At 41.4% G+C, this 27455-nt stretch overlaps 2 protein-coding genes across 2 annotated transcripts in view; one reads left to right on the plus strand and one right to left on the minus strand.

Annotated features, from left to right (window-relative positions):
• LOC132864072 (zinc finger protein 354C-like) overlaps positions 1–27455 on the plus strand; it is a 232810-nt gene that overhangs the window by 60776 nt on the left and 144579 nt on the right. The window lies entirely within an intron of this gene.
• Positions 1500–26929, minus strand: LOC132864061 (NACHT, LRR and PYD domains-containing protein 12-like). Its single transcript, XM_060897284.1, has 16 exons — positions 26889–26929; positions 23619–23694; positions 23362–23472; positions 22519–22635; positions 21331–21447; positions 18508–18546; positions 16510–18327; positions 15318–15491; positions 14710–14883; positions 13123–13296; positions 12599–12772; positions 11610–11783; positions 6954–7127; positions 5472–5645; positions 4799–4972; positions 1500–2461 (listed from the first exon to the last, which is right to left on the minus strand). The coding sequence occupies exons 2-16, from the start codon at positions 23666–23668 to the stop codon at positions 2359–2361; spliced, it is 3747 nt and encodes a 1248-aa protein (XP_060753267.1). The 5' UTR covers positions 23669–23694; positions 26889–26929; the 3' UTR covers positions 1500–2358.

The raw sequence follows: 27455 nt of genomic DNA on the forward strand, positions 1-27455 counted from the left end.
CTGTTAGCAAAATTTTAAGATGAATCTGGGCTATCAGGACTTCATACCCTCTGGTAAACTGCGTGAGAAGCGGAGTGTCAGCGCCAACCACTATCTTTTCAAACACCTTCTGCATCAGAGAATAGATTCGCCTCAAATGATCAAGGGCTTCTCACCCCTCTTTTGGTCCGTTTCTATAAATTGTAAGTACAGCTCATCTCTAACAGTGATGCTGCCATAAAAATTTCCTAGCTCTAGAACATAGGCTTGTAGTGGCACAATTGAACTTACCATGAGTTCTACATTAAGAGCAGAGGGAAGTGTGTTCCACCACTACGTGATGCACCTCCTGTGGTATAGTCAAATAGACAGGTGTTTCATTCCTTATGTTCCTCTCCACAGAAGGTGAATTAGCTCAAATCACAAAAAACACTTTTGATGCAGAATTTGCAACTACAGTCGGCATTACTACTGGCATTGTATTATAACATTTTTCATTCGGAGCAGGGGTTGAAGTGGAAGGGCCCCTGTCAACACCATAAACTTTGTGTGCAAGTTTAGACACGATCTGCTGGCTTAATTCATCAGCGTTATGCAGTGCATACATTTTCTATTTATGCCAACAGTTGATTAGCCATGTCATCCGAGGTTTTACTTGAATGTTCACTTTGTAGCAGCATCAGGGTGTTAGGATGAGGTCTCCCATCTAGTGGCTCAAGTGCATTATACATTTTGACCACCTGCCTTCAAATACTCACCTACGTACAGTATATTAATGGGGTAGTAACATCCTGACATTCACAAAGTATTTTCTTCACCTCATCAACAGTGCAATACACACATATACAGAGTGTTTATTGCCATTTACAATTCATCAATTATACACAAAGGATATCTGGAATATCAGGATATAGGGTACAGTCTTCCAATTAGTGTTCGGGACTCAGACACAGTTTTACTGTTTATGTCCAGGTTGAAAATGCATTTGAATAGTCAAGCCTTTCATGAATGGTTTTTCTTATATAAAGGAGCAGATCTGGAGGGTTCATGGGCATAGAGTGTTTGGTGAACTGGGATGTCTGGATACTGGCTTACCGCTCTCATGCTTTCACTCTGGTTTGTTGATGGTCGAGGGGCTTTATGTCCCAGGAAGCCCTTTAGTGTCACCTTCTGGTTCTCCCTATTTAGGTATGCTGTCATAGCATGTAGTCTTTCTTTCTGGAGTCTCTTACTGCATTTTTTTTTTTACAAATTGTAAATTGTCCTGAACCATTATATGATCACAAGCATACTTAATATTAAACACAAGCATACTTAATACAAGCATACTTTATGTCATTGTTAAATGTGCTATACAAATAGATTTTAACTGATAATGTGTCTGACATGTTTATGAAAATAAGTGTGCCTGTGCACGGCAAGACGTTTTGTCATTTTTGTTAAAAAGGTAGAGCAAAGTATTATTAATATTTTCTACTTTGTTACAGTGCGTATTTAAAAAGAAACTTGAGGAAATTACATACAGTTTACAAAAAGTCTTTATTTTTGGCACATCTATATTACAGAAAAGGTAAAAATCTTTTTTTTCCACATTTACCAGCTTTTAGTTAGCTATAATATAGCCCCCTGTAGCATGGAGGGTTAAGTGTCTTACTCAAAGGCAGAACAAGTGGCAGTGCTGGGCCTGACCTTCCATTCAAAAACACAGAGCATTAACCAATTGAGCTACCACTGCCTTTTTTATTAGGAATAGCTGCTTATAATCAGCCAATCATGTGGCAGAACCTGAGTACATAACATCATGCAGATACTGGTCAAGCGCTTCAGTTAATGAATAAAATGATGCAAAGGCTAAAACAGAAAAAGAAAACACTGGGCGGAAATGCCTTGTTGATTAAATAGATCAAAAGAATATATTGAATAAAGTAACTCAACTAATTATTTTTAACTATGGTGAGCAGAAAATCCTATCTGTATGATCAAAATTTCGGATGAGTAACAAACCAGGTTCTACTCCTGTAAACCCAGACTCAGAAAACCAGATAAACGTTTTCAAATTTTAGATTTGACAACTCCAGTTAACTCTCCATTCTCATATTTACCACTAAAGCTGATAAATATTTATAACAAAAGTCAGTTGCAGCAATTGATTATCTTCAGAATGTTACAAACACAAAACAAAACAGTAAAGATAATGCTGAGTAGCAAGCATGTTGAATAAATCGCAGCTTATTTTAGAGTTTTAGTTGATGAGAATGGTAGGATGGTGGAAGTCATAGACTGTAGAGTAGGCTTTAAAAACTAAATTAAGTTTTGCCATGATGTTTAGATTCTTTTAAATTCTTTTATTATTTATTTAGTTATTTAGCATTTGCAAGTCTACAGATCTGCAAGTTTGCAAGGCAGATCCAATTTTCTCTGGTATAACGGGTTTAATTTCAGAGCAGCAGAGCCTTCCTCTGAGATATCGCAATACCACAACCTGCAGAGAGACAAGGACATACACTTCAATAAATTTCAGGACACAGGTTAGTTCAACGTGAACATTTTCATCAAAGAATCATTGCAGTCTTTAGTTACACTGAAATACAGATTCATACTGTATTTATGAATTTTATGAAAGCATTAAATAAATAATTTTTCTGTGTACAAATTGGTATGTGTGTCAGCTCTATGATGAGTTCATTTGACTGTAAAAACTTTCAATGTACAGGATTTTATGTTTGTTGAGCTAAAACCCTCCATACAAGTTTTAATAGTAATCATGATTATAGCAGCTACAAAAAGTGTGGAGACATCAGATATAAAAAGTCGAGTTGTTTACACTAATACAGGGACCTCAGGCAGGGAGACCACAAGAACCGACAACCCCCCGTCCCCACCCCATCCTGTCCCCACCAGTGTCAGTGTCTTTTTTCCAACAGGTGCATGAACTGGGTCACTCTGAGGTAGAAGTGAGGTTGCTGCAAGGAAGCAGCTTCCAGGACCAGTGCCTTCTGGAGGAGTTCTGGGCCCTGGTTCGGAACACCAATGTAACACAGGCTGCCTCCAATCGATCAGGGACATACTGAATTCTGGTAAGTGTTCAAGAGGGCATATATCATGTGCTGGTGGATTCAGGATGTCAGCAGACCTCAATCCATCAAAGTCTGACTCAAAACAAGGCACTGGGACCAGCATGTAATATAATGTGAGGGTCAGGCATGTGCGCAGGTATGTTCACAAATATCCCTTAATGGCCATTATAGTGCAGTTTTGGGGACAAAAGCATAGTGTGGAGACAGCGCTTAGTCACCCACCTGCTAATCCTGGGGACAAATTGTCCATCATTTTCTGTGTTGTTATGGAAAATATGTGCAGATGGGTCCTGCAAGTGAGGGACAGAGTTGCACTGTGGGATGTGCTCATCATTGGCTACGAAGGCATTGCTGGAGCTAGCAACATCAGCACTGCCTCAAGGGAGCTAAGAGGGAGAAGAGGGCTCTGCCCACCCCTCTCTCCAGGAAATCCCTCTCGGGGTTCTACCTAGAGCAGTCGTGTTGCGAGATGCTCCAACATGCTTTTGACCAAATGACAAATGATAATATACTCATTTTACTGCCTACGTCAAACTCACAATGTTGTCGACTATTGGATTAAGTAAATTTAGAGAGGCGAATTTATCACCTCAACCTTGTCAACCCATAGAGGGAGGAGGTTACCGTGGTGTTCCCAAGGGAGAGGAGCTAGGACCGAAGCTAAAATTAAAATCATTATATTCATACACTTCAGTCCATTCGTGGAGACCACCTCTTTTTGTGGAGAAACCTCATAGAGCACCACAATGAGATGCCCCTGGGGTGGTTTAGCAGGACTCAAGAAAAAAGTTGTGATTCCTCTAACCCGGTGGTCTTGGTGCCCAACATTTCATCGGCACATAGACAAAATCCTCCGCCCACATGCAGTGTCATGAATTTCCTCACTGAGACAGGAGGGAATCAAAGTTAATCCAAAGAATTGTTAACTCAACAGGCAGAATTATAGTATCTGGGCTTCCACTTGAGCCATGGACAGTTGCAGATCAAACCTAATAAAACTGTAGTGTCTGCAAACTGTCCAAGACCCACGACCAACAAGGACGTGAAGCAGTTCCTAGTGCTGGATGTCAACTATCATAGGTTTATGCCTAACTATTCAGATGTCATATTTCAGACCAATGCTTTAGACAGAGGGCTGGGAGCTGTGTTGTCCCAGGTGGTAGAGGACAGGAGCACCTCATGCTGTACAATAGTTGAGCACCTCATGCTGTACAAAACTCTTGGTGAGAGAGTCAATGTACAGCACAATTCAAAAAGGAGTGCTTGGTCATAAAGCTGGCTCACCCCTGGTAGTATCTGCTAGGACAGACAGACACCTGTTTCACTGATTTCACTGCATGAATGTTGCTAATTTGGTTACTTGATGGTATCTAGCTAAGCAGCCTTCGAAATATTTTACAGGCCAGGGGCACGGATGGCAGTGGCGAATGTTCTCTCCCATTAATGGAGATCCGCAGCCTAAGTTTGGCGGTGAGGGGTATGTGGAAGTATGGGTGTAGCTGAACACCGGGATGTAAATGGAGCCTGGAGTCTGGGGAAACAACCAATAAGGATCACATACCTGTGGTTAATCTTGCTAATAATGTGTTTGCTGAAGGATGCCTGAGGGAGATTTAAAGGACTGGGGGAAAGTGCAGCAAGAGAGTGAGAGCTGAGCACACTGAGCTGTGATTGATTGTCTGTGTATGTTTGAACAAATGTGTGAGGCGCATGTCATTTGATTCTCAGAGAGATGATCTTACCTCAGTTTCTCTAGTTTACTGTGAGGATTCTCCAGTACAGCACAAAGAATCTTTGCTCCTGAGTCTTTGATTTTACTCCAAGATAGATCCAGTTCTCTCAGGTGAGAGGGATTTGATTTTAGAGCTGAAGTCAGAACAGCACAGCTTTCATCTGAGATATCACACTCGCACAACCTGTAAAGAGACAATGACATACTCTTCACCATCTCAGTTCAGGGTCAGTTCAGCAGAATCACTGCCGTTTTAATAAATATGAAATGCAGAATATTTATTTTAAATTATATGAGAATAATCAATAAATAACAAATCATATTTATTGTATGTGTAATTCAGTCAAACTTACAAGAACAAGCATAGCTGAGTTTCTTAAAAGCATTTTAAAGATAAAATAACTGTATGTGGGAGAGAGTGTTTTCAAAGTGATGCTCACTCTACCAGTAAACAATGATCTTTGTGCTGTGATGATTTTAGGAAGCTCAGCCTTGATCTGTTTATATTTCTATGTGTATCACACAATGAATACATAAATACTGTGATACTGTGAACTGAAATGAAATGATTTTCCTCCTCAGGATATTTGAGGCTGAACCTAAAACCTCTGCTTCAGTCTCACTATTAGAGAACGTGTCTTACTGAGGAGCAGGTCATGCGACTCTCAGTGAGATAATCTTACTTAAGTGTCTCCAGGTTACAATGAGGATTCTCCAGTACAGCAGAGAGACTCTTCACTCCTGAGTCTCCGATGTTATTCTTAGTCAAATCAAGTTTTCTCAGGTGTGAGGGGTTTGATCTCAGAGCTGAAGCCAGAGCAGCACAGCCGTCACCCTTGATATCACAATACCACAACCTGTAAAGAGACAATGGCACACTCTTCACTCTCTCAGTTTATAATATTTGCATGGATTACTGCACTTTTAGATGTGGTATATACTGTGGAGTGTAAATTTTTTATTACATTTATATTTTTTATTACATTTACAGCATTTATCAGATGCTCTTATATCTTATCAGAGAAACTTATTGAAGTGTGTGTGGGTGTCACCACATGCCAATGAGCTGTGTCAGGAACGCACTTCAAACATTACGGGTGATCAAAATAAACACATACGTAAGTACGAAGACAAACAGCTTTTTTGTCTGAAAGGTTTAGTTTACTTTGGCTCACATAAACATTTACATACAACTTTACTAAAAGAATGATTAATGACGAGCCACAGCGTGTTCCAGCGCCATGATGATGCTTCCACTTGACTGTAAAAACCCAGCAGTGAAACATGTTGCATCTTTCCATATTCAGATTTTTAGGCTTGGTAATAACCAAGATAAACTCTCAATATAATTAAACCGTTTTCATCAGTGTATCTATAAACTCAACCTACTCCAAGTTGGATATTGTCGCTGTCGGGCGGAAACCTCGTATGTCCAAATTTGGTCAATTTCATATTTTTTCACATATCGATGCTATTGGTCAGTCCCCACGTGGGTCTGTTATTTTTACAAGTTATTAACCAATCTAAAGTCTTGAAAATAGCTTGAGCGCAAATCTCATAACTCCATTGGACACTTCAACTGTCCACCTCTTCCTCACTCCGTGGGAGAGCTTCGCAGCATATTTCTCCTCAAGAAGAGTCACAACGAATCAACACGTCTTCTGAGGTAAATGTCATCAAAACACTGGGCTCAAGGAAAAAAAATCTTGACCCCCGCTAGTTCTGGTGCTCGTCTGAGGACAGGAATTTAGCGCAAGACAATCCACTGCAACGCGGACTAAACCCTGTGCACTGCAGATAAGGTACGGCATTTTTTTAATTTCCTGAAAAATAACAGTTTTGGAGATACGAGGATTCCGCCCGACAGCGACGATATCTGATGTTGATTTCCAGACTTTCTACTTAAATGGACTTGAAAGAGGACAGAATGCATAGGATTCAGGGTGGAGGGGTTGAATAGGGTTTATAAATATATAAACAAACAACTACATGAATGCCAGACAGATGCATTAAAGGCATCATAAAGTCCAAGTCTCACTTTCTCTTTCCCAAAAAAACCGGGCTCACATAAAGAAATTTGCTTTGAGTCATGTACAATCAAAATGATGTAGCAATGTTGTCTTACTGGGGATCAGGTCATGTGACTCTCAGAGAGATGAACTTACCTCAGTGTCTCCAGTTTACAGTGAGGATTCTTCAGTAAAACAGAGAGCTGCTTCACTCCTGAGTCGCCGAATTTATTCCAGGATAGATCCAGTTCTCTCAGGTGTGAGGGGTTTGAGCTCAGAGCTGATGTCAGAGCAGCACAGTCTTCATCAGAGACACCACAATCACACAACCTGCAGAGAGATAATGACACACTTCACTTTCTCGGTTTATATAATTTGCATGGATTAATACACGTTTATATCTGGGATATTCTGTACTATGAAGTTTAAATGACTTATTTAAGATTCCAACATTTTGCAGCATTTTCTAAAAGTTATGTGACTTGTAGAACATTGTGTGTACATACAAATGAGCTGTACATTGATGAATGTACAATTTATATGCAACTTTTGTTCTTGCCTTTCTTAACACCATGCCTGCTTCTATGGCTCTGTTCATTGCGAGAACGGGGTTTAATTATTCAAAAGTCAAAAAGTCAAAATATTTTTTTTAAAAACCTTCAGACTAAACTTGAATTTACTGGTTAAAAACCTTTTTATATGTATCAACAAAGTAACACAAGTTCTTCAAAGGGATCAAAGTATAACAGACCAGCAAAATATGTTTAATTAATCGACAATTAACAGTCGATTTTCATAAGATGAGCATGTTGGTGAAATGTGTGTGAGAGATTTGAGTGTCCACTCTGGTATTGTGCGTAAATTACTTGATCCCAACAACTATTTAAAAGGAGTGTACTGTAAGCTCACATCAGCGCTGACATACAGCCTGAACATACTCCTCACACAACTTCTACCACCCTGTTGTGGAAAGTAGTGGAGCACATGGCTGCAAGACATGGCAGCAGAAGCAGTCCAAGCTGGTAGCCAAACACTCCACACCCTCATTGAAAAGCAGGAAGAGTATTATCGTTGACAGAACACACAGGGAGGTAAGAAAATTAAGTTGGTGGTTAACGTGACACATGTCTCTTTTTGCTTCCCAGAGCCTGCTGAAGACTGTTAGGTCCTGCCTTGTAACCGTTCTGATTGACATGCTTTTTTGGTGTATGCTTTTAATATTAGTCTCAGATCAGTGAATGGTACAGAGGATTTTGATGGTTCTGTAGAAACAGTGCAATAGTGTCTGCTTGCTCATTACTAGAGATTTAAGTGTCCAGCAAAAAGTAATATGAAAATTCTTTGATTCATGCAATGACAATTTGATACAAAACCCCTTATGAGGAAAAACAAAGCAAGGTCCCGGGGTTGGGGCTCGCATGCACCATGTTCAAGCATAAGGTTGTCCATCAGTACACATGGCACCAGGACTCCATAGGTCAGAGGTCGATGATCGACTTTTTGGTTGTTTCATCTGACCTCCGTCAGTATGTCTTGGACACTCGGGTGAAGAGAGGGGCAGAGCTGTCAACTGATCACCACCTGGTGGTGAGTTGGATGGCGGGGGAGGAAGTTGGACAGACTTGGCAGACCCCGAGTCTCCGGTCAGAGAGATCTTCAACTCCCACCTCCGGCAGAGCTTCAACCAGATCCCGAGGGAGGTTGGAGACACTCCCCGAACCCGGTGGTGGACCCCGGAAGTAAAGGATGCTGTCAAGCTGAAGAAGGAGTTCTATCGAGCCTGGTTGGCTCGGGGGACTCCGGAGGCAGCTGATAGGTACCGGAGGGCCAAGCGAGCTTCAGCCCAGGTGGTTGTGGAGGCAAAAACTCGGGTCTGGGAGGAGTTCGGTGAGGCCATAGAGAAGGACTATCGGTCGGCCTCGAAGAAATTCTGGCAAACCGTCCGGCGCCTCAGGCGGGGGAAGCAGTGCCCTGCTCACACTATTTACAGTGGGAGTGGGAATCTGCTGACTTCGACTGGGGACATCCTCGGACGGTGGAAGGAGTACTTCGAGGTTCTCCTCAACCCCACCGACATGTCTTCCACTGGGGAAGCAGAGGCCAAGGGCTCAGTTGTGGACTCATCGATCCCCCAAGCTGAGGTCACTAAGGTAGTTGAGAAGCTCCTCAGTGGCAAGGCACTGGGGGTGGATGATATCCGCATTGAGTACCTCAAGTCTCTGGATGTTGTGGGGCTGTCTTGGTTGACACGCCTCTGCAACATCGCGTGGCGGTTGGGGACAGGCCTCTGGACAGGCAGATTGGGGTGTTGGTCCCTCTGTTTAAGAAGGGGGACCGGAGGGTGTGTTCCAACTATAGGGGATCACACTCCTCAGCCTCCCTGGAAAAGTCTATGCCAGGGTACTGGAGAGGAGAATTCGGCCGATAGTCGAACCTCGGATTTGGGAGGAACAATGCGGGTTTCGTCCCAGTCGTGGAACACTGGACCATCTCTATACCCTCACCAGGTTGCTGGAGGGTTCATGGGAGTTTTCCCAACCAGTCCACATGTGCTTTGTGGATCTGGAGAAGGCGTTCCACTGTGTCCCTCGTGGTGACCTGTGGGGGGTGCTCTGGGAGTATGGGGTCCAGGGCCCTCTGCTAAGGGCTGTCCGGTCCCTATATGACCGGAGCAGGAGTTTGGTTCGCATTGCCGGCAGTAAGTCAGACTTGTTCCCAGTGCATGTTGGACTCCGGCAGGGCTGCCCTTTGTCACCAGTCCTGTTCATTATTTATATGGACAGGATTTCTAGGCGCAGTCGGGGGCCGGAGGGAGTCCGGTTTGGGCACCACAGGATTTCGTCTCTGCTTTTTGCAGATGTTGTTGTCCTGTTGGCTTCCTCAAATCAGGACCTCCACTTCAGACGGTTTGCAGCCGAGTGTGAAGCGGCAGGGATGAGAATCAGCACCTCCAAGTCCGAGGCCATGGTTCTCAGCCGGAAAAGGGTGGATTGCCCCCTTCAGGTTGGTGGAGAGCTCCTGCCTCAAGTGGAGGAGTTTAAGTATCTTGGGGTCTTGTTCACGAGTGAGGGAAGGATGGCACGGAAGATCGACAGGCGGATCGGTGTATCTTCTGCAGTGATGCGGTCGATATACAGGTTTGTTGTGGTGAAGAAAGAGCTGAGCCGCAAGGCGAAGCTCTCTATTTACCAATCGATCTACGTTCCTACCCTCACCTATGGTCATGAGCTTTGGGTCATGACCGAAAGAACAAGATCCTGGATACAGGCGGCCAAAATGAGTTTCCTCCGCAGGGTGGCAGGGCGCTCCCTTAGAGATAGGGTGAGGAGCTCGGCCTCAGTATTCCCCCGGAAGAGCTGGAGGAAGTGTCTGGGGAGAGGGAAGTCTGGGCGTCCCTGCTTAGACTGCTGCCCCGCGACCCGGCCCCGGATAAGCGGTAGAAGATGGATGGATGGACAATTTGATTCAATTCTTCACAGTTGTTGGATGGTCAGTTTGACTGCTCATTGTAAAGTCAACCTTATCCGTCCAAGGAAGGTTCACTGGTTTCAGGAAAGGTAAAAAATGAGCATCACTTATATTCAGATTCTTGCATCAAGCCAGGCAAGTATTAACCATCCTCTCCAGTGTTTTTCAAAAGCAACTGATTAAAACTATAGATTGTTATTTAATGGTATCATGTAATGCTCAATCTGCTATTACACAATGATGTTTGTGCTGTAAAGCTTTGATCCAATCAAGCATTGCGTTAGTTCTGGCAGGCCACGTCAAGCGTGCATCAGCTGTTAATCAGCTGTCCCCAATGCGCACCAATCCACGACATCCATATTACCCGACCATTTAAATTCCCACTCACAGAGCCGCTCTAGGGGGGCACGGTGGCTTAGTTGTTAGCACGTTCGCCTCACACCTCCAGGGTTGGGGGTTCGATTCCCACCTCCGCCTTGTGTGTGTGGAGTTTGCATGTTCTCCCCGTGCCTCGGGGGTTTCCTCCGGGTACTCCGGTTTCCTCCCCCGGTCCAAAGAAATGCATGGTAGGTTGACTGGCATCTCTGGAAAATTGTCCGTAGTGTGTGTGTGTGAGTGAATGAGAGTGTGTGTGTGCCCTGCGATGGGTTGGCACTACGTCCAGGGTGTATCCTGCCTTGATGCCCGATGACGCCTGAGATAGCCACAGGCTCCCCGTGACCCGAGGTAGTTCGGATAAGCGGTAGAAAATGAGCGAGTGAGTGAGAGCCGCTCTAGCGCTTCGCTGCTACTGCGATCTAAACTCCCTCCTCCAACCCCGACTCCACCATGCCGGAACCCTTGTTCGTTGTACCAGTTTGTCATAAATCCCACATATTTTTTTTCTCTCTCTCTCCCTCTCTCTCTATTTATTTATTTATTTATTTATCCATTCATTCATCTATTACTTTCCAAAAACGCGCAAGCAAGCTTGTCTAATACTATGCATGATTAGTGGTTCCGTTATACGGGGGGTCTATTCTATTTTCTAGTTGCTGCTCTCCCCGCTCTGTCCACACATGCGCACGGACGGGCGTGTGGATTCTTGCCCAGAACAGAACCATACCGCCAACACCAACTGTATGCATATCATCTAATAAATTCTTTTTTGACTAAGTGGTCCTGACAGAACTTATATTTCTACACACACTGAAAACAAATACTGTGATCAGATCAGGAAAACACCAAGATTGAAGACTTGAAACTATTTGCATATTGGATATTTGATGTTGAATCTAAAACCACTATTAGAGAATGTGTGTTACTGAGGAGCAGGTCATGTGACTCTCAGAGAGATGATCTTACCTCAGTGTCTCCAGATTACAATGAGGATTCTCAAGTACAGCAGAGATACTCTTCACTCCTAGGCCTCTGATTTTATTCCAGGTCAGATCCAGTTCTCTCAGGTGTGAGGGGTTTGAGCTCAGAGCTGACATCAGAGCAGCACAGCCTTCATCTGAGACACCACAACCACGCATGCTGCAGAGAGACAATGACACACTCTTCACTCTCTCAGTTCAGGACACACAGATTAGTTCGAGAGAAATCACTTCAGTCTCTGATCACTATGAAATACAAAACCTTACTTATGAATTACATGAGAATAATCACTAAAAAGCAAATTATATTTATTGTGTGTGCATGTTTGCCAGATCCATTAGAATGATTCCATTTGACAATACTTAACGTTTCACTTGACAGCAGTGAAACATGTCGTGTCTTTTATTGTTCAGGTTTTTATGTTTGTTAATAACTGAGATGAAACCCTCTATAGAAGTTTTAAATGTAATCACGATAATAGCAGCTACATGACTAGTCCTACTAGGACTGAAAGACTGAGATGTTTCTAGTAAGGGGACATCAAACATAAAATGTTGTTGCATGGACTTGTAAAGGTGTTCTGAGTGTGGACTTTCAACTAACATGGAATTAAAAATAAGAACATACTGAATAGACCATTATAACGACTATTCGTGAGTTTACGGAAGTGGTGTCTTTGGTCCTTGAAAGTTGTTGCCTTAAAGTCTTATTTATTGTGTCTGGTAATTCCAATTATTTATTTTGTGTTTTTGCAAACACCTTAACTGCTAAGTTTGAACCAAACATAAAAAGTATTTGCTTGATTTATAATGTATGGCGCCATGGGAAATGCTTCAGGACCACACATGCACAGTAGCATTGCAAAGCGTTTGTTATTTGTTTATATTTTTCATATGGTCTATAGGGTTTAGGGTGGAAAGTTAAATGGTTTTGTTTTAGATTAATGTATGTGACTCTCAGGGAGATGATCTTACCTCAGTGACTCCATTTTACATTGAGGATTCTCCAGAACAGCAGAGAAACTCTTCACTGTGGAGTATGTACAGATATTCCAGGACAGATCTAGTTCTCTCAGGTGTGAGGGGTTTGATCTCAGAGCTGTAGTCAGAGCAGCACAGCCTTCATCTAAGATTTCACAATTAAACAAACTGCAGAGAGACAATGACACACAGATCAGTTCAGCAAAAACTTTTTCATCAAAAGAGTCAATGCGAATGGTGCTTCATTCACACGGGCAAGTGAGGCTGAGCCCCATTTTTTCATCGATCACTATTTATCTTCATTCATGACTCCATTTAATTTTTACATTTGATTATACATCCTTGTTCTTACTAACTTATATGGTCTCACTGAATACATAAATACTTTAATCAGACCAAATGAAATGATTTCCATAGGATATTTGATGCTGATCCTAAAACCCCTAATTCAGTCTCACTATTAGAGAATGTGTGTTACTAAGGATCAGGTCATGTGACTCTCAGAAAGATTATCTTACTTCAGTGTCTCCAGATTACAATGAGGATTCTCAAGTATAGCGGAAAGACATTTCCCTCCTGAGTCTCTGAGGTCATTCTTTGACAGATCTAGTTCTCTCAGGTGTGAAGGGTTTGATCTCAGAGCTGAAGTCAGAGCAGCACAGCCTTCATCTGAGACATCACAACATTGCAATCTGCAGAAAGACAATGACACACACTTCACTCTCTCAGTTCAAGACAAACAAAAAATGATCTACAAAAAACTTTGTATTACTGTGAATCGATTTCAGTCAGTTGCTGTTTTGCACAATTCATTACAATACCTCATATAACTTAGCTATTATATTAAGTGTTCATTCCAGTATTTTTGCACATGTAATGTAGAATATACAGTATGTACTCTGGTCAGCACTGCTTTTGTGTATCGTCTTGTAGTGTTTTGTATTGTTTGTTTGCACTGTTTTTTTGTCTTGCACTGTTTGCACCAGGTTACACAGATGCACTTTATGTGGCTAGGACTAACTTATTTAAGTCCTTAGCTCTGTTTTGTTCTATGTAGCTCTGTCTTTGTTCTATGTAGCACCGTGGGTCCCGGAGAAACATCTCATTTCACTGTAGTGTGTACTGTGTCAACTATATACAGTATGGTTGAAATGACAATAAAAACTTCGTGTTGACTTGAATCATGTTTGACATTTCAAAGAACTAAAAATGAAATTGTAATAAATTATATAATGTACACTGATAGAAAGAAATATTGAATTCAATATTATTATTTGTATATACTATGTGAAAGTGATCAACAAATCAGATTTGTTCAAACCATTTCATGATGATTTTTATATTGCAACAAAAGGGAAAAGCAGTCCTGCTCTACTTACTTTTATAACTATTATGATTACATCGGGGGGGGGCACGGTGGCTTAGTGGTTAGCACGTTCGTCTCACACCTCCAAGGTTGGGGGTTCGATTCCCGCCTCCGCCTTGTGTGTGTGGAGTTTGCATGTTCTCCCCGTGCCTCGGGGGTTTCCTCCGGGTACTCCGGTTTCCTCCCCCGGTCCAAAGACATGCATGGTAGGTTGATTGGCATCTCTGGAAAATTGTCCGTAGTGTGTGATTGCGTGAGTGAATGAGATTGTGTGTGTGCCCTGCGATGGGTTGGCACTCCGTCCAGGGTGTATCCTGCCTTGATGCCCGATGACGCCTGAGATAGGCACAGGCTCCCCGTGACCTGAGCTAGCTCGGATAAGCGGTAGAAAATGAGTGAGAGTGAGTGAGAGTGATTACATCTGTATTAATGGGAAGGGGTTGCTTGTTTGTTAAAGTGTTGGACTAATGATTGGAAGATTGTGAATTTCTTGGTGGACTCCCAGTTCAACCAAGCTGCCATTGCTGGGCTCGAATCTCATTTGCTCATTTGTAAAAAATTATAAATGAAAATGCTCTGTATAACAGTGTCTTCCATAAATGTAAATGAAACTAAATGAAAAGGATTTTCCTCCTCAGGATATTTGATGCTAAAACTAAAACCTCTGTTTCAGTCTCACTATTACAGAATGTGTCTTACTAAGGATCAGGTCATGTGACTCTCAGAGAGATGATCTTACCTCAGTGTCTCCAGTTTACAAAGAGGATTCTCCAATACAGCGGAGAGACTCTTCACTCCTGAGTTTTTGATATTATTCCAGGACAGATCTAGTTTTCTCAGGTGTGAGGGGTTTGAGCTCAGAGCTGAAGTCAGAGCAGCACAGCCTTCATCTGAGATTTCACAATTACACAACCTGCAGACAGACAATGACACTCTTCATTCTCTCAGTTCAGGACACACAAATCAGTTCAGAAGAATCTTTTTCATTAAAGACTAAAGGTACAATTTAAATACTAGGAAATAAATCTTAGATATGACTTATATGAGAGCAGTATGTGCGTGTGTGTGTGTGTGTGTGTGTGTGCACATATTGCTGTCTTCAGATAGACCACCCAGTCAGGATCAGTCATATTTTGAGGACCATTTTGAGATTTTTACACTGTGAATATATTTAATAGTTCCCAGTGATAAAGTGCTTTGTTCTCTGTACTTAATACAACAACTTGCTTTCAGATGGGAGGGTAGAGATGGTGCAGACGTGAACTCTGGTCTCTGACATTCAGCATAGTACTACCAAAAAAAAAAACATCTTAGGAGCAGGTCATGTGACTCTTAGATTATTTTTACCTCAGTGTCTTCAGTTTACAGTAAGATTTCTCCAGTACAGTGGAGAGACTCTTCACTCCTGTGACTTTGAGGCTATTCTCAGACAGATCCAGTTCTCTCAGATTGGAGTATGCAGAGTTGAGCACTGATGCCAAAGCTGCATAACTTTTCTCAGTAAGGTCACAATTATTAAACCTACATGAAAAAAAACAAAATACTTGATGCAATAACAGTGTACAATATAAAATATGTTATCTATATAACATGAAAAAGTGATTTATTTATTAGTATTTATTAGTGTCATGTGTGTTTACTGAATGTAGATGGTCAGCGGAATCCATTCCAACAAAAATGGAATGATACGTTGTGAACATGGACAATTGGAGTAATAAATATTAAAACAAACAAAAAAAATAAATCTTGCCCATTCAATCAAATTAGTGGACTGCCGTAATGCTATAATGTATAACAGCCATAATGTTCTATTGGACCAGCTCTGACTCATTCTACTGTTCTCTTGTTTACAGCATCATTATTTTTAGATTTGTATGGCCTACACTACACGCAAACTGATACTAAAACGTGGACAGCTGCTGAAATGTTCTGAAAGGAGACGATTAAAATATCTTGAAGGAGCTTTCATTGTCAGTGCTTTGTAACGGTCAGAGGAAAAGCTGTTGTCTTCAGTACAAATATAAAATAAATAAAAATAATGGATTATGTAATATTACAGTCAATTTTCTTTATGTTCGTCAGTAAGAGGCTCAGTAAGAGGCCCAAACCTGTTCCAGCATGACTATGACCAATGCACAAAGCAGTTCCATAAAGACGATAAGTTTGGTGTGGAAAAACTCTCAGAGCCCTGACCTCAACCCAACTGAACAACATTGGGATGATCACAGAGAAACACTTTCTGACATTCTTTCTTCTTGGAGTTTAGGGTAAAAGCATAGGGCAGCAGCATCCCTGGAGCTGGGATGGTTAAGGACCTTGCTCAAAGGCCCAACAGTGACAGCTTGGCGATGCTGGGGCTTGAACACAGATCTTCCGATCTAAACTACTTGAGCCACCACTGAATGAACACAAATCCCCACAGTCACACATGGGTGCGATGGCCTTGTTGAGTGCTAATCTTATGACTATAACTACTATTTCCTAGCAGTGTTCTTCCAACAGTTCTTATAACATTGTACGTTTATACATCATTACTTACTTTGCTTTTCTGGATGCTGCAACAACAGGCAGGAGCTTCAGAAGAACATCATCTGATTTATGGTGTTTGTTAATGTATTTTTTCAGAACAAACACGTCCTGTTCCTGCACTGATGCTAGTAATACAAACACCACAGCTGACCACTGAGAAGGAGAAAGTTCAGTTTGCTGAAAATTTTCAGACTGCAGGTAGCGTTGGATTTCCTCAACTAGAGAATGATCTTCCAGTTCATTAAGACAGTGGAACAGATTGATGGATTTCTCTGTTGAGGGATTTTCTCTGATCTTCACCTTGATGTAATGAACTGTTTCCTGGTTCCTGTGAGAGCTACTTCTGTGCGGTCTCCATAAGGTTTGTAAGATGATCTGATTGGAATCCATGGAGAGACCCAGAAGAAAACGAAGGAAAAGGTCTAGAAGTCCATTTTCACTATGTAAAGCCTGATCTACAGCACTCTTGTGAACATCTGAGATTGTGATTCCTTTAAACAGTGCCCAAATCATAGACAAAAGACTCTGTTGACTAAAGAACGCTGATGAACACTGAAGAACATTTCTCTTTTCATTCATGAATGTCAGGTGCACATACAGAGCTGCGAGGTGCTCCTGAATGCTCAGATGAACAAAGCAGTACACTTGACTCTGGTGAAGCCCAAACTCCTCTCTGAAAATCTGTGTACACACACCTGAATACACTGATGCTTCTGTCACATTGATGCCACACTCCATCAGGTCTTCCTCATAGAAGATCAGGTTGCCTTTCATTAGCTGCTTAAAAGCCAGGTTACCCAGTTTCAAAACCATTATTTTATCTGTCTCTCTGCTCTCTGTGTACTTTTTATTGATGATGTTTGTCTGAATGATGAGGAAGTGTGTGTACATTTGAGTCAGAGTCTTGGGGATCTCTCCACTCCCTGCTTCACAAAACAGTCTCTCTAGAACAGTGGCTGAAATCCAGCAGAAGACTGGGATGTGGCACATGATGTAGAGGCTTCTTAATGACTTCAGGTGTGTGACGATTCTGTTGCTCAGGCTCTGATCGCTAATCCTCTTCCTGAAATATTCCTCCTTCTGTCGGTCACCGAACCCTCGTACATCTGTGACTCGATCAATCCACTCAGAGGGGATTTGATCAGCTGCTGCAGGTCTGGAGGTGATCCAGATGAGAGCAGAAGGAAGCAGATTCCCTTTGATCAGGTTTATCAGCAGCACGCTCACTGATGCTGATTCAGTTACATCACACAATCTCACAGTGTTCTGGAAGTCCAGAGGGAAACGACACTCATCCAAACCATCAAAAATAAACAGAACTTTGTGCGGGCTGGAAATGTTTGTTTCTTTTATCTCCTTAAAAGAGAAATTAATAAGCTTTATCAGACTTGGTGTTTGATCCTTCATTAGATTGAGCTCTCTGAAAGGAAGTGGAAATATGAGATGAACATCCTGATTTGTTTTCCCTTCAGCCCAGTCTAGAATAAATTTCTGCACAGAGACTGTTTTTCCAATGCCGGCGACTCCCTTTGTCAGAACGCTCCTGATGGGTTTGTTTTCTTCGGATAAGGGCTTAAAGATGTCACTGCATTTGATCGGTGTTTCCTCTGTTGCTGCTCTCCTGGATGCTGCCTCTATTTGTCTCACCTCATGTTCATTATTGACATTTCCACTGTCTCCTTTTGTGATGTAGAGCTCTGTGTAGATCTCTTTGAGAAGTGATGGTTTTTCCTGGTTTGTTATCACCTCATACACGTGCTGAAACTTCATCAGCAGATTTAATTTGCATCCCTCCCGAAGATCAGTTCCATCAGATGAAGGTTCACAGCTGTAATATAATGGTGTAGGAAAGAAACATAGTAAGAATTCAAGCACCAACTCTCATTACAATTTAAACTACAGTGTACGTTTTCAATATCCATCTAAATTAAAATAGCAAGAAATTATTTGAAAGAAGCACAACACCAGAATGTGCCTGCCACGTTATGAGGATGAGGATGGTTATTACCATGGATCTGTGATGCGATTCTTCTGAGTCTTTCTGTTTCTGTGAACAACCCAAAATTAATTGTTACAGTTATTTTCTTCAATATTTAAAAAATGTATTAGAACAAAATTTTACATGTTGGTGTCATGTGCGCGGGATAAAACGGGACCCAAATGCAGGATAGGAAAACGGAACAGGGTTTTATTAACTAAACAGACACTAAACAGGACACAGACGAAGACAACAATGGACAACACAGTAGATTCCGCGCTGCACAAGGCAACGTGGCACGGTTAAATAGGCAGGTAATTACAATAGGAAACAGGTGTGTGGAAACAGGAGGAGCAGACAAAGGCGGGGCAGACACGTGACAAGGAACATAACAAATGGAGAACTAAATGGACAGAGAGAACTAAAAACACAACACAAATGTATAATATTGGAGGATTTCATGGTTGATACCACAAGGCAACCCCACTCCAGCCCCTTGCCATGAAAAGCACCAAGGGGCACCACCACTAATACCAGCAACTACCCAGAGTTCAGAGTTACTTGAACTCTAGTTTTACTTAGCTTGTCTTGAGAGAGACAATGCAGAGGTAGAGGATGCTAAGGCCAAATCAAAATGTGAGACACATGCACAGACTGTGTTTCACAAGGTAAAGCTGGAGGGGAGCTTTGAGTATAAGCAAAAGGAGAATGACTGGTTAAACCCTGCTGGAACTAGGTGCACCATTTGGAAGGAGTAAATGTAGACATGGACCAGAGACTCTCGACTTTTGGCCTGCTCCAAAACCTGGCTATTATTGCAGCTGGCCCACACTCCTACACTGGGTGCTACCTTGGGCCCCACAACATGCTCCAGATTCCTCTGGCCCAGCATGGACACAGATAATGGGCCTTATGCTGGTAGTGCTCCCATTAGACCGCTCCAACTAGCAAACTGCCCACACCACTAATCTTGCTCCCCAGCATTGGCTCATCCTACTCTTCAGCCATCCTGAAAGACATACTCACTGACCAAGATATGCCATTTGTCACCTGTCTCATGTTTGATCTTTATTGTCTGTTACAGGTGAAACACCTGAGAACATATGTCTACCACCCCCAGACAGACAGACTGGTCAAGCAGACCGAAGCAGATGCTACATGGGTGATAAACAAGCAAGGACAAAACTGCGACCTCCTCCTACCCTACATCCTCTTCAGGATCTTGGAGACATATCAAGTCTCCACTGGTTTCACTCCCTTTGAGCTCCTGATTGGACAACAATCTCAAGGACTGATGGATGGAGCCCAGGAAGCTTAGGAGAAGCACACTTCATCTTTCTGCTCTTTTACCAGTTCCCTTGTCTTTCAGAACCAAGACTAAATCCTTCACTGTCCACACCAACAACTCAGAGACAGGACTGGTTACTGTCTCTTTACAGACCTTTAAAGGGGAAGAGAACCTGCTACTCTACATGAGCAGGAAGCTGAGTGTGTGTGAATATCAGCACACACATCATCATGAACTTTATTTAGTTAATACATGTTCATCAACATAAACAAACATGAACATAAGCTGCACACATGGCCATTACACCACATGGTCATTGATGTTTAAACATGTTATACATACATTAATGTAATAATAATGTTACCTATAGGCATCCAAACAACACATTTGCACACAGTCACCACATTAATCCACATTTCATCTACTTAGATTTTGACCTGATACTTCACACCTACTTCATATTTAACACACCATAGCTATATGATGCTTAAATGTATACTCCGCCCGTGACCCGAGGTAGTTCGGATAAGCGGTAAAAAATTAATGAATGAATGTTTACCGGGTGGCTTGCCCCCTTCAGGTTGGTGGACAGCTCCTGCCTCAAGTGAAGGAGTTTAAGTATCTTGGGGTCTTGTTCACGAGTGAGGGAAGGATGGAGCGGGAGATCGACAGGCGGATCGGTGTCTCTTCTGCAGTGATGCGGTCGATATACAGGTTTGTTGTGGTGAAGAAAGAGCTGAGCCGCAAGGCGAAGCTCTCTATTTACCAATCGATCTACGTTCCTACCCTCACCTATGGTCATGAGCTTTGGGTCATGACCGAAAGGACAAGATCCCGGATACAGGCGGCCGAAATGAGTTTCCTCCGCAGGGTGGCTGGGCGCTCCCTTAGAGATAGGGTGAAGAGCTCGGTCACTCGGGAGGAGCTCAGAGTAGAGCTGCTGCTCCTCCACATCGAGAGGAGTCAGCTGAGGTGGCTCGGGCATCTGTTCCGAATGCCTCCTGGTCACCTCCCTGGGGAGGTGTTCCGGGCATGTCCAACCGGGAGGAGGCCCCAGGTAAGACCTAGGACACGCTGGAGGGACTATGTCTCTCGGCTGGCCTGGGAACGCCTCGGTATACGCCCGGAGGAGCTGGAGGAAGTGTCTGGGGAGAGGGAAGTCTGGGTGTCCCTGCTTAGACTGCTGCCCCGCGACCCGGCCCCGGATAAGCGGTAGAAGATGGATGGATGGATGCAATGTTTACTCTAAATTTATGTTTATTGTTGTAGGTTGTGTCACTATATGCACCTTGGTTTCTTTCTTTTCTTGTTTTTTTTTTGCATTTCTTTCTTTTGTATACTGTGTATATGGAAGAATGACAATAAACCTTGAATTGAGAGTTTAAATTCTTTTTTTTTCTCATTTCCTCTGACTAAAATATCTCTATTATTACATACATGTTACATGCTTACAGAGCAGTGTATTCTTGTGTGTATTCGCTACAGATCTATATGATTTTTACCTTAATCAACAAATTGATTACCTGGCAGGTACTCAATATTACCTGTCACAATTACCCAATTACCTGTCACAAAATGAGGTGTCTCCATCTGTGAATGTAAGAGGAAGCTCCATAGACACATCACTCTTCACGGAGACACAGCTGGGTAATAGTGAATCTGGTCTCTTTACCTGGGATACACTAAACAACAATATACAGAGACAATGTCTCATTAAAAATGGCTATTCAAATAAACTTGAATTGAATTGAATTGAGATTAATATAAGCTACTGTACTGTAGCCGAACACATTCACTGCATTGCTATTTTATTAAATTTCTGTTCTTTTTGTTAAATGTCTTCTGATATGGCTCTAAACAGTGTAAATTCTGTATCCATTGTAATTGCTTTTAGCTCAAATAACATTTAAATTAGAATATTGTATCAACAGTGAGTGCACTGAAATGAATGAAATTAATGCCCCAAATAAATAAAAAATAAAGACAATTTCCACTGCCTGTCTCAGTTAATGAAATAGAAACTAAAAAAAAGTCGTGGCCTAATGGTTAGAGAGTTTGACTCCTAACCCTAAGGTTGTGGGTTCGAGTTTTGGGCTGGCTACGATCGAGGTGCCCTTTTGCAACGCACCGAACCCCCAACCGCTCCCCGGGCACCGCAGCATAAATGGCTGCCCACTGCTCCGGGTGTGTGTTCACGGTGTGTGTGTGTGTGTTCACTGCTGTGTGTGTGCACTTTGGATGGGTTAAATGCAGAGAACAAATTCTGAGTATGGTTCACCGTACTTAGCCGTATGTCACGTCACTTTCACTTTCATATGTAATTCTGGGTCATCTCTCAATAAACAATTGTCCAATTATTATATTTTTGTATTTGTTTAACTGGGTTCACTTTGTTGAACCTTACTGTTTTGCATGTAATAACATGCTCCGAGATTTCACTTAAATGTTTTTAGTCTGGCATATCACAATGTACTTCATAGCATACTCCAAACTAACTGATAATGACAATTGTCAGCAACTATTTTCTATCAAGTTTGATTGTTTTGTTAATTAGTTGTTACCCCTTTAACCACAACAGGTCTAAAGTCTTTAAATAAATACAGTTTAAATTTCCCTCCCAATGTTATAAACCTATTACAAGGCTTGACTTGAATATTTGACCAAGACAAGTCTATTCTATTTTTGACACGCTTAACTGGTCGCATGTTTATACTCAAAACACACAGCACACAGAGTTTAGGCAAAGATATTACCTGTGTCCAGGTGAGGGGTCTCCATCTTTGAATGTAAGAGGAAGCTCCATAGACACATCACTATTCTTGGAGATACAGCTGGCTACTGGTGAGTCTGGTCTCCTTACCTGGGTTAGACTGTACAACAGAGCACACATGACATCAACAACTTTATTTATTAATGTTCATTAACATCAACATACGTATTACACATGGGGTTTAAACTGGCTAATATACTGACCCAAGACGTTATACATTCATTGAATTCTTTTTCTTTATTCTCACCTTTTCTGAATAAAATATCTCCTTTTTACATCTAGGTTACATGCAGATTAGTGATTAATATATGCCCAAAATATATTTTTTATAAAATGTGATGTTTCAAGGGGGGCACGGTGGCTTAGTGGTTAGCATGTCCGCCTCACACCTCCAGGGTTGGGGGTTCAATTCCCGCCTCCACCTTGTGTGTGTGGAGTTTGCATGTTCTCCCCGTGCCTCGGGGGTTTCCTCCGGGTACTCCGGTTTCCTCCCCCGGTCCAAAGACATGCATGGTAGGTTGATTGGCATCTCTGGAAAATTGTCCGTAGTGTGTGATTGCGTGAGTGAATGAGTGTGTGTGTGTGCCCTGCGATGGGTTGGCACTCCGTCCAGGGTGTATCCTGCCTTGATGCCCGATGACGCCTGAGATAGGCACAGGCTCCCCGTGACCCGAGGTAGTTCGGATAAGCGGTAGAAAATGAGTGAGTGAGTGATGTTTCAATTTTACCCTAATCAATAAATTGAGTGTTCATAAATAAGAGATTTTAAATGTTAATCCTCTCCTGCTGCTAACGTGCTAAGCTCACAGAGTTCAGGCATTATTACCTGTCTTTAAAAGAGGACTCTCCATCTTCGAATGCAAGAGGATTCGCCCCCGGATCATCACTGGAGGAACAGCTGACCACTGGGGAGTCTGACATCTTTACCTGGGTTACACTGAACAATACACACACAATGTCAACAACTTAGCAGAATATTTATATCACCAAAATCAGTGGACTGAAAAAACACTGTACACAGACAATACACAGACTGTGTAAGCTGATTTCCACACAGATATTTGTTTATACAGAGGCTCTTACCTGTGTCCAGATGAGGAGTCTCCCTCTGTTGATGTAAGAGGAGGATCCATTTCAGACACTCTTCATTGAGATACAGCTGGATAGTGGAGAGACAGAACTCATAATCTGGAGTATGCTAGACAACACACATGCCAACAACTCTATTTGTTTTATTTACTCAAATATCTCTACAGACACAAAAAAATAAACATATCACATTCTGCATTTCAACTAAGACTTCACCAATTTTGCACCAAATGTTTCTGTTTCACACCATAAGTATCATGAACGTAAAAATAAAAATAATAATAATATGCGCAAATCATAGAATTAAAAACAAAATTAAAAAAACAAGCAAACAAAAAAATAAAAAAACACACACACAAAAAGGCAGGAAACAAAATGTCATTCTTATCTTTGTAATTTATCGGTTGTAATGTATTCTTCTGATTATATAATGCAGATAAAATAACCAACAAGTTGTGCAGTTTTAACCGTTTAATGTTACAGCCATGTGGGGCATTTGCTCTGTAGTGCAATAGAGACAGAGGCAGGTCGTGAGGACACAGGTGCAGGTGACACTTTATTAATTATTATAAGTAGTTATTAAGACAAATATAATAAATAAATACAGAGACAAAAATAGCCCACAAAATATATGCCCACATTAATAAATATATTGCAACAATAATAAATATACCCACAATAATATATATATGCCTACAATAATATGTACAATATGCCAACAATAATAAATATATGCCCACAATAATAAATATATGCCTACAATAAGTTATTTTATCTAGTTCAATGCGTTCCGATGTATTTAGAGTTATAAAATCTGGATCTGATCAACATGGGGTTGAGTTCAGGGGCCTGTTTCAGAAAGGAGGTTCAACCAACTCTGAGTTTAAACTTGAACTCTGAGTTGATTTACCCTGAGATGGGAAACTTTTTTTTTCTTCAGTTTTTGGTTATAGAACAGCTGAAAAGAGTTAGTTTTATCAACTCTAAATTGACTGACTCTGAGTTAAGCGAGTGCACCACAACTATTAAAAGCCATTATCAATGGAGAGCAGATATAATGAGTCACCATGACAACAGCGTCAGACAAAAAAAAAAGTCTGCATATTTCTCACCAGCAGAAGTGGAAGTGCTTATGCAAGCATATGGAGAATATGAACACGTGTTTTAAAAAAAACTTTATAAAGAATAAAACTTTAAAAGATATACTGTATTTTTAATGTAAACGTCTCCTTCTAGTTACACACTTTGTTCAATTCAGGGATAAGTCGTGCAATTGTATATTGTTTATTATAATTATAATATGTATATTGTTTCCTGTCTCTCCTTTATTGTTCAAGTGGTTGAGGTTGATTTGGGATTTAGAAAGTTATTAATAAGTAAGTAGACCAAATTAGTAAGTAGACCAATACTTTCTAGAGATAGTAATTATTACATTAATCTAATTAGACTGGTTGAAGATGTAATTTGTAGTTAGTAATTAAGAACTATTTTAGAGCTTTCTTTTTTTTTTTTTTTTTTTTAAAGCTTTCTGCTTTCTGTTAAAAATATGGTCAAACTCACAAAGGTGTCCAATATTGCTGCAAAAGTTATAGGTCTTCCAACACCTAACCTTATAGAACTCAATAACACAGCTATCGGACGCTTTGCCATTTCAATAGAACGGGATTCCACACATCCACTAAATGAGTATCTAACCCTACTGCCCTCAGGGCGCAGGTACAGGGCTCTGAGGTGCAGGAGGGCAGAAGAAGCTTCATTAAGCAGTCATTAAGTATCTTAACAACAGAGTGTTATTCTGAATGTTTCTTGACATGTGTGTATTATGACTGTTTATGTTTATGTTGTGTGTGTCGAACAAGTGCGGTGTTTTGGAAAGGAATTTCCACTTTGGGGACAATAAAGTAAAATAAGTAGAGTAAATTCCCAACTGGGGGGGCACGGTGGCTTAGTGGTTAACACGTTCGCCTCACACCTCCAGGGTCGGGGTTCAATTCCCGCCTCCACCTTGTGTGTGTGGAGTTTGTATGTTCTCCCCGTGCCTCGGGGGTTTCCTCCGGGTACTCCGGTTTCCTCCCCCGGTCCAAAGACATGCATGGTAGGTTGATTGGCATCTCTGGAAAATTGTCCGTAGTGTGTGATTTCGTGAGTGAATGAGAGTGTGTGTGTGTGCCCTGCGATGGGTTGGCACTCCGTCCAGGGTGTATCCTGCCTTGATGCCCGATGACGCCTGAGATGACGCACAGGCTCCCCGTGACCCGAGGTAGTTCTGATAAGCGGTAGAAGATGAATGAATGAATGAATAAATTCCCAACTGTTATAATATCAGAGGTGAAACCGGAAGAACAGTATTTTATTTTATCAGGAAACAACACAAAAATGGTCAGAAAGCGCGTAAGAGCGAGACACACTTTCCTGACGGCTGTGCAAACAGTAGCCTTACTAATAAGTTCTGCATCCCCGATGTTATACACAAAACTACCGTTTGCAAAGAAACGTAAGGCAACGCGAAGCATCAGCTCGGATGTAAGAGCACAGCCGTGATGGCTGATGTAAGGATGGATGAGATTACGGATCTTATTGACTGTAAAGAAAAACGGTACCGATCAAATAAAAATGCATAGTGACAAATGTGACAAAAATCCACTCTGGGCCTTAAAATCCTCTCCCGATGTAAATGTAACTCCCTACGAATTAATACAGACTCTTCGTCAACAGGATCGTCTATAAAAGGACGTGACATTTCATTCCCTTTGCTGCTCTGTGCGAAACTGAAATGTGCGCAACGAACGAGGTGTTTAAACATCGCTTTCTCTTTAAAAAAAAAAAGGGAGGAGACCGAAAGAAACTCCGAAGTTTACGGAAGAAAACCTGCTCCCGACTAGGTTAGGTTCACAGAGTAAGTTGCTATGGTAACTGTCTCACAGAGTAAGTTACTATGGTAACGCTCTTTCAGAAACGGGCTTAATTTAAGCTGCTTTCTCGGGTTTAACATAACTCCCTTTCTGAAACAGAAAAGCCAGAGTTTCCCTCATTTCACAGTTAACATACTCAGAGTTTTCACTTAACCTCCTTTCGGAAACAGGCCCTCGGGTGACAGAAGTTACATTAAGTTTCTTCCTCTACTTCATACTTTCTACCTTTTCGATATATAGAAAAAAAAACATTTACCGAAAAACTTTAACAGCAGACACATAGTATACAAAAATAAACCCATTCTTATTGCCTAAAAAGTGTTATTAAGAGAGAGAGAGACAGAAATCTTACCGTAAGTAAACAGCTGATCAAAATGCCTGCTTCAAAATGGCGTCGAAAATAAGAAACACTTTCACTTTAATAATTGTAAGCTGATAAAAAAAAAAAACAACAGATAAAATGTCTATTTTTCTTTTTATTTTATTAAATTTTTTCAATGTTCCGCTATAATCCACACAGCATTTACAAAATAAAAAGCTAAAAAAAACCCCCAAAAAAACAATAAAATAAAGGCCTTATATTTTTCTGCATATATTGATATGCCTACATGTTATGATTAAATCCCACCACCAGATGGAGACATTGACCACAGAATCTTTAACGCCCTCTCGTACACGTTATCCCCATTATCACCGTCCCAATAAATAACAACCTAACACAACAAGAATATCTTAAGTACAAAGTATTATGCTGTGTGGGTTAAAAAGTTTATCAAAGTACTTAATTTGTTATACTGTCTAAACTGTTTGCGTGAGAATTGTAAAGTCATATCATTTTAATCATCATTTTCTCACCTTTAACAGCCATAGCTAGCATGTAGCATATAGCATCTTAGCTATAGTGTGTAATTTGTATAGA

This window comes from Tachysurus vachellii, chromosome 21, assembly GCF_030014155.1.
Source record: "Tachysurus vachellii isolate PV-2020 chromosome 21, HZAU_Pvac_v1, whole genome shotgun sequence".
Lineage (NCBI taxonomy): Eukaryota > Metazoa > Chordata > Actinopteri > Siluriformes > Bagridae > Tachysurus > Tachysurus vachellii.